Consider the following 15,762-nt stretch of genomic DNA (forward strand, 5'->3'; position numbering starts at 1 on the left):
AGAGGGGCAATTACAAGGGAGTAATGGAACACAGAAAAATAAAGAAAAGAAAGAAAGAAGAAGAAGGAAAATAACAAGGGAGTGATGGAACGCAGAAAAACAAAGAAAAGAGAGAGAGAAAAAAAAGAATGAGAAAATCAACAAAAGAGGGCTGGAACACAGAAAAAAGAAAATAAAGCAAAAAGAAAAAAACAACAAGAAAAACAATGATGATAAGTAATGAATAAAAGTTGATATGTTCCATTTTTTCGCCGTTGCTGTGTCTTCGGATAAAGCTAATTCAGCAAAACTTTTAGATGGATGACCAATCAAGGGCTTAGTGAATTCGCGATTCTTTTCGGGGCGGATTATTAATTTCCTTTTTATTCTCTCTCTCTCTCTCTCTCTCTCTCTCTCTCTCTCTCTCTCTCTCTCTCTCTCTCTCTCTCTCTCTCTCTCTCTCGCTCGCTCTCTCTTTCTCTCTCTTTCTCTCTCTCTCTCTCTCTCTCTCTCTCTCTCTCTCTCTCTCTCTCTCTCTCTCTCTCTCTCTCTCTCTCTCTCTCTCTCTCTCTCTCCTCCACCTCCACCTCCCTCCTCCTTCCTCCTTCCCCCCTCCTCCACCTCCCTTCCACCTCCTTCCTCCACCTCCCTTTTCCTCCTCCTTCCTCCTCCACCTCCTCCACCTCCTTCCTCCTCCTTCCTTCCTCCATCTTCCCGAATCAAAGGCCAAAAACCCCTTCCCTTGCACCCACACAACGGACGGGATCAAAAAAAAAGTCGCACAATGAATGAAACTGCAATCCAATATGCAATAACCTGAGCCATATAACCACCGCTGATTCGAGGGACTTGAGGAGAGGAATGGCTCTGGGAAGTCTTTCTCTTCCTTCTCCTCCTCCTCCTCCTACACCGTCCTCCACCCCTTCTTCCCTCTTCTCCCGTCTTCTCCCGTTCACCACCCTCCTTTTCCCCTCCTTTCCCCCCCCTTTTCCCCCCCCCCCTTCCCCCCTCCCCCCTCCCTTTTTCCCCTCCACCCTCTCTTCTCCCATCCTCCACCCCCCCTTTTCCCTCTTCTCCCGTCTTCCAACCCCTCCCTCCTCCTCTTTTTCCCCCCCGTTCTCCATTCCCCTTCTTCTCTCATCCTCCACTCCCCCTCTTCTCCCGTCCTCCACCCCTCCCCTCCTCTTCTCCCGTCCTCCACCTCCCCTTCTCTTTCTCCCATCCTCCAGCTCCCTCCCCTCCCTCTCTCCCGTCCTCCACCCCTCCCTCTTCCCCCGTCCTCCACCTCCCTATTCTCTCCCTTGGTCTTCTACTTTCTCTCTCTCCTTAGGTTTATCGTTCCTCTGTCTCCTTATCCTCAGTTCTCCTCTTCTCTTCTTCCCTCATTTCCCTTTACTTCCTCTCTCTCTCTCTTCTCCCTCATTCCTATCGTCTCTTTTCCCCCACTTAATCATCTCGTCTCTCTCTCTCTCTCTCTCTCTCTCTCTCCCTCTCTCTCTCTCTCTCTCTCTCTCTCTCTCTCTCTCTCTCTCTCTCTCTCTCTCTCTTTCTCTCTCTCTCTCTCTCTCTCTCTCTCTCTCTCTCTCTCTCTCTCTCTCTCTCTCTCTCTCTCTCTTTCTCTCTCTCTCTCTTTCTCTCTCTCTCTTTCTCTCTCTCTCTCTATCCTTTTCCCGACCCCCAATTCCCTCTCCCTCACTCTTTTCTCTCCTCATTTCCCCTTTCTCCTCTCCCTTTTCCTCTCCCTCCCTTTCCCCCATCCCCAAAACCCTCTTCTTCCTCCCTCACCCTCTCTCCTCTCCCTCATTCCCTCCCTTTCCTCATTCCTCCTGTCCCCCTCTTCCTTACCTTCTCATCACTTATCCCCCCTTCTCTCTCTCCCTTCACCCATTCCCCCTTACCTCCTCAAAACCCCCTTTCCCTTCACCCCTTCTCCCTCTCCCTTCTCCCCCTTCAAAATCCCCCCTCTCTTTCTTTTTCTCCTTTTCTCCCCCCTCTCTCCTCCCTCCCCTCCCTCTCTCTATCACCCTCCCTCATATCACCCACCCCAACCCCCAACCCCCTTCTCTCCCTCCCCTTCTTTCCCAAAAACCCCCCAACCCCTTTTTCTTTCCTTTTTCCCCCTCTCTCCCTCTCTCTCCTTCTTCCTTTTCCTCCCCCCCTCTCCTTCTCTTCCCCTCCCCCTCTTCCCCCCCTCCCCTTTTTCCCCCCCAATCTTTTCCCCAAAAATTTTCCCCCCCTCCCCCTTCCCCGGGGGGTCCACCCCCCCCAACCCCCTTTTTTGGGCTTTACCTTCCTCCCTTTTAAACTTAACGGGGGGGGGGGGTTTTTCCCCGTTCTTTTTCTTTTTTTTTCCCCTTTTTTTCCTTATTTTATCTTTTTTATTTTACCATTTTTTTTTTTTTTTTTCTTTTTTTTTTTTTTTTTTTTATTTTCTTCTTTCCCTTTTTCCCCCTTTTTCTTTCCCCCCTTTTTTTCCCCCCCTTTTTTCCTCTTCCCCCTTTTTCCCCCTTTTTCTTCCTTTTTCCCCCCCCCTTTTCCCCCCCCTTTCCCCATTTTTTTCCCCTTTCCCCTTTTTTCTTTTTTCCTTTTTTTCTCCCCCCTTCCCCTTCCCCCTTTTCCTTTTCCCCCCTTCTTTCCCCCCTTTTTTCCCCCTTTCCTTTTTTTCCCCCCCTTTTTTTCCCCCCTTTTTTTTTTTCCCCCCCTTTTTCCCCCTTTTTCCCCCTTTTTTTTTCCTTCCCCTTTTCCCCCCTTTTAAAACCCCCCCCAAACCCCCCCCCCCTCTCTTTCTTTCCCCCCCCTTCTCCCCTTCCCCCCCCCTCCCCCCCCTTTTTCCCCCCCTTTCCCCCTTTCCCCTTTCTCTTTTTGGGGGCCCTTTTTTCCCCCCCCTTTTTCCCCCCAAAAAAAAGGGGGGGCCTTAAAATTTAAAAAAAAAAGGAGGGAAAAAAAAAAAGGGGAAAAGGGGGGAAAAGGGGGGGAAGGGGGGGGGGGGAAGGGGGGGGGGGGGGGGGTTGGGGGGGGGGGGGGGGGGGAGGGGGGGGGGGGGAAAGGGGGGGCCCGGGGGAAAAAATTTTTTTTTCAAGGAAAAAAGGAAAAATTAAAACAATTTTTAAATTAAATTTTTATTTTTTTAATACTTTTCATTTTTTAAAATTAAACTTCCCCCCTTTTTTTTCCCCTTTTTCCCCTTTTTCCCCCCCTTTTCCCTTTTTTCCCCCTTTTTTTCCCTTTTTTTCTCCCCCTTCCCCTTTTTTTCCCCCTTCTTTTCCCCCCCTTTCCCCCTTTTCCCCCTTTTTCCCCTTTTCCCCTTTTTTTTTCCCCCCCTTTTTCCCCCCTTTCCCCCCCCTTTTTTTCCCCTTTTTTTTTTCCCCCCCCTTTTCCCCCCCTTTTCCCCCCCCTTTTCCCCCCCCCCCCTCTTCCCCCTTTCCCCCTTTTTTCCCCTTCCCCCTTTTCCCCCCCCCTTTTTTTTTTCCCCTTTTTAAAAAAAAAAAACCCCCGGGGGAAAAAAAAAGGGGGGGGGGGGGGGGGGGGGGGGGGGGGGGGGGGGGGAAAGGGGGGGGGGTTTTGGGGTTTTATTTCGGTTTTGGCCGCTTATAAAAAACCCTTTTAAGGACCGGGGGGGGGGGTATTTTTAAATGGTGTTTTTTTGGCTGATTTCTTTTTCTTTCCCTCCCCCTCCTTTTCCCCCCCCTTCCCCCTTTTTCCCCCCCCTTCCCCCTTTTTTCCCCCCCTTCTCCCCCCCTTTCCCCCCTTTTCCCCCTTCCCCCCCCCCCCTTTTCCCCCCCCCCCTTTCCCCCCTTTTCCCCCCCCCTTCCTTTTGTCTCCCCCCTTTCCCCCCCCCTTCCCCCCTTCCCCCCCCCCTTCCCCCCCCCCTGTTCGGCTGTTTTGCTTTCTTGGGGGCTGTTTTGGGGCCCCGGGTTTTGTCCCGGCGGCCCCTTTTTTTGGGGCTTTTTCTGTTCCCCTTTTTCCCCCCCCTTTTTCTTCTTTCCCCCCCTTTTTTCTTTTCCTCTTCTCTGTTTTTTTTCCCCCTTTTTTCCCCTTTTTCTTTTTCTTTCTCTTCTCTTTTGTTTTTCTCTTTTTTTTTTTTCTGTTGGGGGTTGGGGTTTTTTGTTGTTTTTTTTTTTTTTTTTTTTTTCTTTTTTCCTTCCCCTTTCCCAAATTTTTTTTTCCTTTTTTTTTTTTTTCAACCCCCAAGTAAAATTTTTTTTTTCAAAATTTATTGGGGGTTTTTGGTTTTTCCCCAGCAAAACCCATCCTTTCTCCCCTCCCTCCCTCCTCCCCCCCCCCCCCTCCTCCCCCCCCTTTTTCCCCCCTCTCTCTCTCTCTCTCTCTTTTCTCTCCTCTTCTCTCTCTCTCTCCTCCTTCTCCTTCTTCTTCTTCTTTTTTTTCTTCTTTTTCCTTTTTTCTTTTTTCTTTTTTCCCCTTTTTCCCCTCCTCCTCCTCCTCCTCCTCCTCCTCCTCCTCCTCCTCCTCCTCCTCCTCCCCTTTTTCCCCCTTTTTCCCCTTCCCCCTCTTCCCCCTCCCCCTCCCCCTCCGCCCCCTTTTCCCCTCCCCTCCCCTCCTCCTCCCCCCTCCCCCTCCTCCATCTCCTCCCCTCCTCCCCTTTTCCACCTCCTCCCCTCCCTCCCCCCCCTCCTCCCCCCCCCCCCAACCCCCCCTCCCTCCCCCTTTTCCCCCTCCCCCTTTTCCCCCCCCCCCCTTTTTTTCCCTTTCCCCCCTTTTCCCCCCCTCCCCCCCCTCCTCCCCTCCCCCCCTTTCCCCCCTCCTCCTCCCCTTTTTCCCCTCCTCCCCCCCCCTTTTCCCCCTCCACCTCCCCCCTTTCCCCCCTCCACCCCCCCTTCCCCCCCCCTCCCCCCACCCCCCCCCCCCTTTTTCTCCTCCTCCCCCTCCCCCCCTTTCCCCCTTTCCCCCTTTTTTCCCCCTTTTTTTTCCCTTTTTTCCCCCTTTTTTTCCCTCCCACCCTCCCTCCCTCCCCGCCCCTCCCCCCTTTTTCCCTTTTTTTCCCTTTTTTCCCCTTTTTTTTCCCTTTTTCCCCTTTTTTTTCCCTTTTTCCCCCTTTTTTTTCCCTTTTTCCCTTTTTCCCTTTTTCCCTTTTCCCCCTTTCCTCCCCCCTCCTTTTTTTTTTCCCCCCCTCCTCCTCCTTCCCCCCCTCCTTCCCCTCCTCCCCCCTCCCCCCCTTTCCCCCCTCCCCCCCCCCCTTTTCCCCCCCCTTTTCCCCCTCTTTTAAAATTTCCCCCGCCCCCCCCATTTATCTTATCTTTTTTTCCCCTTAAAAAATGTTAAAAAATTTCCCCTTTTTTTTTTTTTTTTGGGGCTTTTTTTTATTTTACCTTTTTTTTTCTTTCTTTTTTCCCTTTTTTTTCTCTCTGTCCCTTGATCATCTTTGTTCTTTGTTCATCTCTGTTCTTTCCCATCTTTGTTCTTTGTATTTACGAATCTCTTTCCATTAATTTCATAAAGGACGTTTTTCCAGAAATTTTCAAATTTGGGGAAAAAATTTAAAAAACTGAAAAAAAAAGTTTATATTGGCACCCCCTTTAAAATTTTTTTTTTGGGGGGGGTCCTTTTCATCAAAACGGGTATTGTGCATTTATGGGTAGAGTGACAGAGGTGATGGTGACCCTAATGGTGACAGTGATGATGATAATAAGGGATTTAAAGGGAAAAAAATTTTTATAAGAAATAAAAAGGGGGTAAAAAATTTTTAGTCGTGCATGTTTAAAAATCATAATACAATAAGGGTAGTAATTACGGTAATGATAGTAAGGATGATGATTACAAGGAAAATAATGATAATGATAATTACGATATTGATAATAATAATGATAATGGGGGTAATGATTTTGATGATGATACTGATAATGATAATAGTAATAATAATTATATCAATGATTATGAAAATCATAATAATAATAATAAGTGTGATAACAGATCATAATAATAACAGCAACGATGATAATGGAGACAACAATAACAAGGCTAATAAAAGCAAGACAGATAGGCCACCTCGAGTAAAATGAAAACCGGCGTGCTATTCCCGCAGACTTTTGCCGATGCCAGCGCGATGACGAATTCATGGCCGGGTCATTTCTTACTTTGAGCTGCTATTTTGGGCCAGAGTTGCCGAGGCGAACTTGGATGGCCGGATCGAGACCGAGGGGAAATTCGGGTCGTTATGAGGGGGTGAGGGTGATAAGAATGTGGGAGAGAGAAAGAGGGAGAGAGGGAGAGAGGGAGGGAGGGGGTTGAGAGGGAAGGAAGGGACATGGAGAGAGGGACAGGGGGAGGGAGGGGGAGGAGGAGATGGAGAGAGAGATAGAGAGAGAGAGAGAGAGAGAGGGGGGGGTTTAGAGGATGGAGAAGGACATGGAGAGAGGGACAAGGGGAGGGAGGGGGGAGGGAGAAGGAGATGGAGAGAGAGAGAGACAGAGAGAGAGAGAGAGAGAGAGAGAGAGGGGGTGAGGGAGAAGGAGACAGAGGGAGGGACAGGGGGAGGGGGAGAAAGAGAGAGAGAGAGAGAGAGAGTGAGGGAGGGGGTGAGAGGGAGAAGGGGAGAAGGGAAGGGAGGGGACAGGGGGAGGGGGAGAAAGAGAGAGAGAGAGAGAGAGAGAGAGAGAGAGAGAGAGAGAGAGAGAGAGAGAGAGAGAGAGAGAGAGAGAGAGAGAGTGAGAGAGAGAGAGAGAGAGAGAGAGAGAGAGAGAGACAGACAGACAGACAGAGAGAGAGAGAGAAAGAGAGAGAGAGAGAGAGATTGCAGAGACAGGAGGAAACACAAAAAAGGGAGTGAGCGAAAGAAATGGACATAAGAAGCAGATAAATATAAGAGACAGAGCAAACCAGAGAAAGATAATGAGGAAGCAGGAAACAGAAAGGAACAAAGACAAAAACAAATTAAGAAACAGGAAATAAATCAGAAACAGGAAATAAAAATAAAGAAAAAGGGAACAGGAAAGAAAAAATAACGACAAAGATAAATAAATAGACAAATAACCAAAAGAAAAAGATAAACAAGACTAATGAAACAAAACAAAGACAAAAAACAAGTAAAACAAAACGAAGAAAAAAACAAAAGCAACGCCAAAAGACCAGACAAAAAAACAACAACAAACGGAACGAAGACAAAACAACCAAAAAAAAAAAAAAAAAAGAGAGAGAAAGAGAGAAAAAAAAACGCAACAAAACAAACACACGAAACAAAGACCAACAGGAACCCTCTCCCTCTCCCTACCCCCCCCCCGACCAAAACACAGAGGTCACCCCCGTTTTAATTCCTCCATTAATCAAAGCCACACACGCATGGGCTTTTATTTGCGCGTTCTGGCATTCCATTAGCGCTGATAATTACTTTTCTTAATGTAATGCTTCAGATTTACTAATGAGGCTAAGGAAAGCGACCCTTAATGTATTGCTGGGATATCATGTTATTGTTTTTCTTTTATTGTTGTTGTTGGTTTTGTATTTTTGTTATCTTTGTTGTTGTTTTTTTCTTATTGTTGTTGTTGTTGTTTATGTTGTTTTCCTTGGGATTTTTTCTCATTGTTGTTGTTGCTATTGTTTATGTTGTTTTTCTTATTTTTTTTCTTATTGTTGTTGTTGTTATTGTTTATGTTGTTTTTCTTATTATTTTTTTCTCATTGTTGTTGTTGTTATTGTTTATGTTGTTTTTCTTATGATTTTTTTTCTCATTGTTGTTTTTGTTATTGTTTATGTTGCTTTTCTTGAGATTATTTTTTTTCTTATTGTTGTTGTTGTTTTACCATTACCCTTATTACTGACATTATGAAATTGTTTCTAGTCTTACACTTTAATTAACAACATCATCACCATCTCCACCACAACCACCATCATGAATCATAATCATCATCACTTTATCATAACAATCAAACACATGTTTCACTTTCATTATTTTCGCCATCATTTCATATTAATTTCATAATTAACACAAACTGTAATATGTAGTTTAATCTAACTAAATAGTTACGCCTCGAATGTGCATGACAGACTCTCTTTCTCTTTCTCTCTCTCTCTCTCTCTCTCTCTCTCTCTCTCTCTCTCTCTCTCTCTCTCTCTCTCTCTCTCTCTCTCTCTTTATCTCTCTCTTGTGTCTATGTCGCTGCCCACTCAATAAAGCGTCAATCTCGACATCATTTGTCATGAATGCATAACTTCGTTACGTAGATGATATTCATCATGCCATTACTCTGTTAATTCAATGTCATATGATATATGATTTCATCTTTCAATATCTATATCTATATATCTGTCTATCTATCCATCTGTGTCTATCTATCTAATTATCTAACTGTCTATCTATCTATCTATCTGTTTATGCATACATGATTTTATGTCTCTCTCTCTTCATCTCCCTCTCACTCTCTCTCTCTCTCTCTCTCTCTCTCTCTCTCTCTCTCTCTCTCTATATATATATATATATATATATATATATATATATATATATATATATATATATATATATATATATATATATATATGTGTGTGTGTGTGTGTGTGTGTGTGTGTGTGTGTGTGTGTGTGTGTGTGTGTGTGTGTGTGTGTGTGTGTGTGTGTGTGTGTGTGTGTGTGTGTGTGTGTGTGTGTGTGTGTGTGTGTGTGTGTGTGTGTGTGTGTGTGTGTGTGTGTGTGTGTGTGTGTGTGTGTGTATTACAAACATACTACATAATTCCCCATACCTAAATACAACACACAACACCACAGACCTACCCACACAACACCCAATGCCACGCCCTCACCCCCTCTCTCCCTCTCCCGCAGGCCCCTTGACCGAAATCCGAGCTGTCGCCAATGAAAGCGTTTTGCTTCCGTGCGACATGGAGCCACCAGCGCCCAACGACACCACTCTGCTCGTCCTCTTCTACAGGGATGGTGTGGGGACGCCCATCTACAGGTACAGTGGTTTGCTGTGTGGGGGGGTTTCTTCGTCTTGGAATTTGGGCTTTTTGTTGAAGGGAAAATATTTCTTAGCTCTAGAATTTGGTTGTTTTTTATAAAGGATAGATATTCATTCGCTCTAGACTTTGGTTGTTTTTATAAAAGAAAGATATTTATTCGCTCTTGAATTTGGTTGTTTTTATAAAGACTAAATATTTTTTCGCTGTAGGATTGGTTGTTTTATAAAGGTGATCTTTTTATCTGCTCTAGATTTGGTAGTTTTATAAGGGTAAATGTTTATTCGCTCTAGAATTGGTCGTTTTATAAAGGCAAAAACCTTCCTTCCATCTTCCGCGGCAATCTTCTTCTCTATCTATCTATCTATTTATCTATCCATCTATCTGTATATATCTATTGCTATCTATCTATATCTATATCTATCTATCTATATCTATATCTATCTATCTGTTTATCTCTCTCTCTCTCTCTCTCTCTCTCTCTCTCTCTCTCTCTCTCTCTCTCTCTCTTTCTCTCTCGAAATAAGTCTTGGCTCTTGTAAATAAATAAGTGTTCGGGTTGAAATAAGTCGGCTTTTGTAAGTAAACGTGTTCGGGTGTAAATAAGTCTTGGCTTTTGTAAGTAAAGTGTTCGGGTAGAAATATGTCTTAACTCTTGTAAGTAAATGTGTTCGGGTGTAAATAGGTCTTGGCTTTTGTAAGTAAATAAGTGTTCGGGTGGAAACAAGTCTTGGCTTTTGTAAGTAAATAAGTGTTCGCTTGGAAATAGTCTTGGCTTTTGTAAGTAAATGTGTTCGCTTGGAAATAAGCCCTAGCTTTTGTAAGTAAACAAGTGTTCGGGTGGAAATGTCTTGGCTTTTGTAAGTAAACAAGTGTTCGCTTGGAAATGTCTTAACTCTTGTAAGTAAATAAGTGTTCGGGTGGAAATAAATCTTAGCTTTTGTAAGTAAATGTGTTCGGATTTTTTATTCCTTCGTCGGCACTTAAGACAGACGGTCTTTGCTATAACTATTCCGTACAGCTATAAAAGCACATATAACTATACTTTTATCTCCTTTGCACTGTTCTTCGTGATTGTATTATTACTATTGTATTGATGACCCTCACTTTTAGTATGTTTTTTTTCTCTCTATCCAGTTATTATTTTGATAGGCGCATCAACGTAAGTTCATACGGGGATAAAAGCAAAGAGAGAGAGAGAGAGAGGGAAGGGGGGATGAGAGGGAGAGTTAGAGGGAGAGGGAGAGGGAGAGAGAGAGAGAGAGAGAGATTGAGAGAGAGAGAATAAAAGAGACAGCAAGAGAGAGAGAGCAAGAGAGCAAGAGGGAGAGAGAGAGAGAGAGAGAGAGAGAGAGAGAGAGAACATTAATTTTTTTTTAAATGCTTCACGTTAAGATATATATAAGAATCATGAAAATAAACTGTATTCCGGCAACTTTTAAGCTCATAAAAGAAAACAAGATAATTATTCCATTTTTTATCTTAGTTACTCTACCACAACAAAACATCGTATATCTAAGTAGCTCCCAAACTTAAAAATGTACAAATGTTATAACAAAAAGTACTTCAAACACTAACATCACATTTATCTTCACTTTCAGCGCAATAACGAATTAGAAAAGACACGAAAAAGAGTAATAAACATTAAAAACACCTTGCAAATGATTGATTACCAGAACAAATTTCCGCCATCGCCATGTTTTTCCCCTTGCCAAATGCCAAGAGCGAAACCAGTTCCACATGCAGTTCTTCATACTTTACAAATATTAATGTCTAAGCTTACGGTGCATGGCTACTGTTAACAATTGGAAGAGCCGAGAAAATTAGCTTCAAAGTCTAAGTCAAAGTGTAGTAATGAAAGGTTATTAGAGAGAGACTTCATTCTTGTGTGTTATTATTAGGCTTTTGTTTATTCATGATGTTTGCTTAGCTTCGTTTTCTTGTTCTTCATCATCTTTTTTTAATTCTTCTTCTTCTTTTCTCTTCTTCCTCTGTTTTGTTTTTTCTTCTTCTTCTTCTTCTCCTTCTCCTTCTTCTTCTTCTCCTCCATCTTCTTATTCTTCCTCCTCATCATCATCATCATCATTATCATCATCATCATCATCATCATCATCACCATCATCATCATCATCATCATCATCATCATCATCATCATCATCATCATCATCATCATCATCATCATCATCATCAATCATCATCTTTCTTTATCTTCTACGTCTTTCTTCCTAATTACCATTATTATCATCGCTATCATCATCATCACCCACATCTTTCATCCATCAATATTACCAATTTCATTCGTTCTCTCCCTCCACTCTTTCTTCCATTTCTAGGCTTTCTCCCTCGCTTTCTCTCCCCCTACTTTCACGAGCTTTACTTCTCTTCTACCATTTACTATCGGACAATATTTTTTGCTTCGTTCCAGACACGAGCGAAAGGCCATTTGTCGGTTTCTTTTAGGCTTTTCAAGGAGCATTTTCTATTTTCCCAAATGGGTGATTAGAAGCGTTCTTTCTCTCTCATTACTGCTACTTTCATGGGGATTGCCATCAGCAATAGTACCGTAATTTTCGTGGTTGTAATTATCTGTGTGTGTGTGTGTATGTATGTGTGTATATGTATATGTATATTTATATATGTATATATGTATATATATATATATATATATATATATATATATATATATATATATATATATATATATATATATATATATATACATAACCGATCTGATATGAATTAAAGTGATTGTTTTCCGCTTTTCCAAACCATCTGAGAATAACACCTTTCCTCTGAGTGTTTGGACGTCGACAGTTAATTGTTTTTCGCCGATTTAGAAAATTTATATTTCATTCGGGAACAATAGATGGAGTAAAAATATGATGCGCTGAATCAACATTGCTAATTCACTGTATTGAGATTAGAGATTAGCTTTGGTTTACTCTCGGGGCTTGCTATTTGCATATTGCTTCGCGCGCTCAAGTGCAGATATGCATACACAAGACCCATACACAAACAAATGTATGAATAAATGATTAAATAGACAAACACATACAAAACTCACACACACACACACACGCACACACACACACACACACACACACACAACACATACACACACACACACACACACACACACACAACACATACACAACACATACACACATATACACACGTACACCCACACACACACACACCCACACACTCACAAACACTCAAACAAACAAACACACAAATACCCAAAATCAATAAAAAAAATAAAAAAGATCGAATCTAACCCTCTCTCCATCTCTTCCCCCCCCCGCCCCCTTCCTCCCCCACCCCTTTCCTCCCCCACCCACCCCACCCCCAGCCTGGACTCCCGCAGCGTGGCCCTGGAGCGCGGGCGGCACTGGGCGGCCAACGACCTGGGCATCAGAGCCTACATGATGGTGGGTCGGAAGAGGACCGGGCTGTTCCTCGAGACGGTTCACCTGGAGGACGAGGGCGAGTACCGGTGCAGGGTGGACTTCCTCGAGTCGCCGACCAGGAACTTGAGGATCAAACTCGATGTTGTGGGTGAGTTTCGGAAGGGGAGGAAGGTGGGGAGGAAGGTAGGGTGTGGGGGAGGAAGGTAGGGGTGAGGGGGGATTAAAAGTGGGGGGGAAGGGGATGGATGTGTTTGTGTGTGTGTGTGGGAGTGGGGCTGTGTGTTTGTGTGTGTGGGGGGGGGGGCGTGTGTTTGTTTGTTTGTGTGTGTGTTTGTGTGTGTGTGTGGGGGGGCGGTGGTGCTGTGTGTGGGGTGGGGGCGTGTGTGTTTTGTGTGTGTGTGGGGAAGTGTGTATTTGATTGTGGGGGGGCGTGTGTGTGGGGGGAGCGTGTGTGTCATTGTGTGTATTTGTGTGCGCATGTGTTTGTGTGTGGGCGTGTATGATTATCTAATTTATATCACTCAATACTTCCTTTTCTTAAATACATTTTAGAATCTAGAATAATATTGTTCTTCCCAATCACTCACATGCACGAGAAAAAAAAAGTTTGAATACCAACTCATTTACTCTCAATCTCTAACAGTTTTTTTTTTTTTCATTTAGAACTTTAATAAAAACGTAAATTCAATCAAATTAAATACATTCCATAAGCCTAGCATTCACACTATCTAAACTCTATTAGCAATACTACTACTAAAATAAATGAATAAATAAATGGATAAAAAATAAATAAAAATAAAAAACTCAATCTCTCAAATCGACTGGCTAATCAGGAAGCCAATCTAATGTTGGAGACTCTTAATGATTTGATAAATGTGATGACATTGCATGTTTTGGGATAATTGACAAAGGCGCAACAAGTTTATTAATGATTTGAGCAAAAAGAATTTAAGCTCGTAATCCTCGTGATTTTTTTTTCTTTTTTTATCATCATATCACGTCGGAAATTAAACTATACCAGTTATATCTTTACTGATTCTTTATGATCTAAAGTTTGTGAGGCTAGAATAGTTTTGTTGTTTAATTTTATTTTATTTTTTTTTTACTTCTCGTTTTCTTTCTTGTTCCCGTTTTCTTTCTTGTTCCCGTTTTCTTTCTTGCAGTTCCTCCTCGTTCCATGACCATCACCAGCGACCTTGACCCCGGAAACGCGGTCACTAAGTTCGCGGGGCCTTACCCTGAAGGAGCTGAAGTGAGGCTCTCCTGTCAAGTCATAGGAGGTGAGTTTTAATTACGTACTTTTAATTTAAGATGATTGATTCTACTTGGGTTATAAGTACGTTTGTTCGCACTATCGGGGTTCGGAATCTGGCGCGAGACCGTTTTACGTTAATTATTTGAAAGTTTAAATCGCTTAATTTCGCGCGTCTTTTGCGTCATTTCCGTTGCGATTTCTGAGTAAATCTGGTTGATTTTTTTTATAAGAGGAAATTGAGCTGCGATGTTACAGCCATTCGGTGACAGACATATATTTTTTTCCTATTTTATCTGACAGTTAATTTCCATTCATTGACAGTAGCGGCACCGAAAAAATGCATTGTTTTTTTATTTTTTTCTTCTTATTTTTTGTCTTTTGAACCCAGTGAACCGAAAGAATACATCGAGAGAACGGACTCCCATCTATCAAAACCGTCTCATTTCCTTTCAAATATTCAAACCCGAACTTAAGCCCCGACAAAGCACTTTTAGTCGGCTGCGAGAATCATTTTTACGCCCCGACATTCTTGTTCTCTCTCTCTCTCTCTCTCTCTCTCTCTCTCTCTCTCTCTCTCTCTCTCTCTCTCTCTCTCTGTCTCGTATTCGAGATCGTTCATCACCGCCAGCCATGGATATCAAGATTCTCATGGACAGCTAACACGTTCCCCCGTCCACGCTCTCTCTCTCTCTCTCTCTCTCTCTGTGCTCCCTTTCTTTCTCTCTCTCTCTCTCTCTCTCTCTCTCTCTCTCTCTCTCTCTCTCTCTCTCTCTCTCTCTCTCTCTCTCTCTCTGTCCGTATTCGAGATCGTTCATCAATGCTAGCCATGGATATCAAGATTCTCATGGACAGCTAACACGTTCCCCCGTCCACGCCCTCTCTCTCTCTCTCTCTCTCTCTCTCTCTCTCTCTCTCTCTCTCTCTCTCTCTCTCTCTCTCTCTCGCTCTCCCTTCCCTTTCTTTCTCTCTCTCTCTCTCCCCTCTGTCTACCTCTCTCTCTCTCTCTCTCTCCTCCCTCTCTCTCCCTCTCCCTCCCCCCTTCCCCTCTTCTCTCTCTCTCTCTCCCTCTGTCTACCTCTCTCTCTCTCTCTCTTTCTCTCTCTCCCTCTCTCCCTCTTCACTCTTCTTTCCTCTCCCTCCTCCCTCCCTCCCTCCTCTCTCCCTCCATCTCCCTCTCTCCTCTCTCCCTCCATCTCCCTCCTCTCCTCCATCTCCCTCTCTCTCTCCCTCTCCCTCCCCCTTCCCGTTCCCTCTCTCTCTCTCCCTCTCTCCCTTCCTCCCCTTCCCTTTTTCTCTCTCTCTCTCTCTCTCTCTCTCCTTCCCTCTCCTTCTTACGTGTCTTACGGCCACTCAACTCGGGCGACCAGTTCTTGGTTGCCAGTTCTCGCTTCGTTTTTTATCATTATTATTATTATTATTTACCCTTGTCATGTTACTTTTGTTTCAATTTCATTAACGTGTAACAACATTCTCTCCTTATCCTATTTTTTTCATTTTCTATTTTTTCATTAATTTATCATTTTTCTCGCTTTATCTTTCTTTTGTTTGTCTTTCTTATTTTCCAGTTTTTTCTTAACTTCACTAATTCCTAAAATCATTCGTCTTATCCTTCTCTTTATCTTTCTTATTTTCCATTTTTGTTTTTCAGTGTCGCTCATTCCTAAGTAATTCCTTATTCTCCCTTTATTTATCTTTCTTATTTTCCTTTTTTTTTTACTTATTCCTAACTCATTCCCTATCCCTCTTTTACTTATCCTTCTCAATTTTCCATTTGTTAAACTCATTCCCTATCCCTCTTTTACTTATCCTTCTCAATTTTCCTTTTATTTCCCAAATTTACTCATTTTCCCAATTTTAAGATCAATTTCCTACTAATTTCTCTCTTTCTCTCTCTCTCTCTCCCTCAGGTATCCCTCCGCCAACGCTGACCTGGTGGCAAAAGGGGTCACTCCTGGATGACGTGAGCGAGGTCAACACCAGCAACGTAGCCCGGAACACCTTGACCTTGCCGCCCCTGACCCGCGCGGATCTCCACAAGGTGTTGACTTGCCAGGCATCCAATTCTGACCTTTTGATCCCTCTCTCCACTGCTGTGACGATTGACATGGATTGTGAGTATTGGGTCGAGTAAGGTCGTGGTTGATTTTTTTTTTTTTTTTTGTCTTCTCTCTTTCTCTGTAGTTTGTGCTTTCTTGCTCTCTTTTTTCTATTTCGC

At 43.5% G+C, this 15,762-nt stretch overlaps 1 protein-coding gene across 1 annotated transcript in view; it reads left to right on the forward strand.

Annotated features, from left to right (window-relative positions):
* Positions 1 to 15,762, forward strand: part of LOC113809856 (protein turtle homolog A-like) — a 99,953-nt gene that overhangs the window by 29,534 nt on the left and 54,657 nt on the right. Inside the window, exons 2-5 of the mRNA XM_070139083.1 lie at positions 8,749 to 8,881; positions 12,235 to 12,440; positions 13,456 to 13,572; positions 15,455 to 15,658. Coding sequence (XP_069995184.1) covers positions 8,749 to 8,881; positions 12,235 to 12,440; positions 13,456 to 13,572; positions 15,455 to 15,658 — 660 coding nt within the window. The remainder of the gene's footprint in view (positions 1 to 8,748; positions 8,882 to 12,234; positions 12,441 to 13,455; positions 13,573 to 15,454; positions 15,659 to 15,762) is intronic.

Source organism: Penaeus vannamei, chromosome 25 (assembly GCF_042767895.1).
Source record: "Penaeus vannamei isolate JL-2024 chromosome 25, ASM4276789v1, whole genome shotgun sequence".
NCBI classification, from domain to species: Eukaryota; Metazoa; Arthropoda; class Malacostraca; order Decapoda; family Penaeidae; genus Penaeus; species Penaeus vannamei.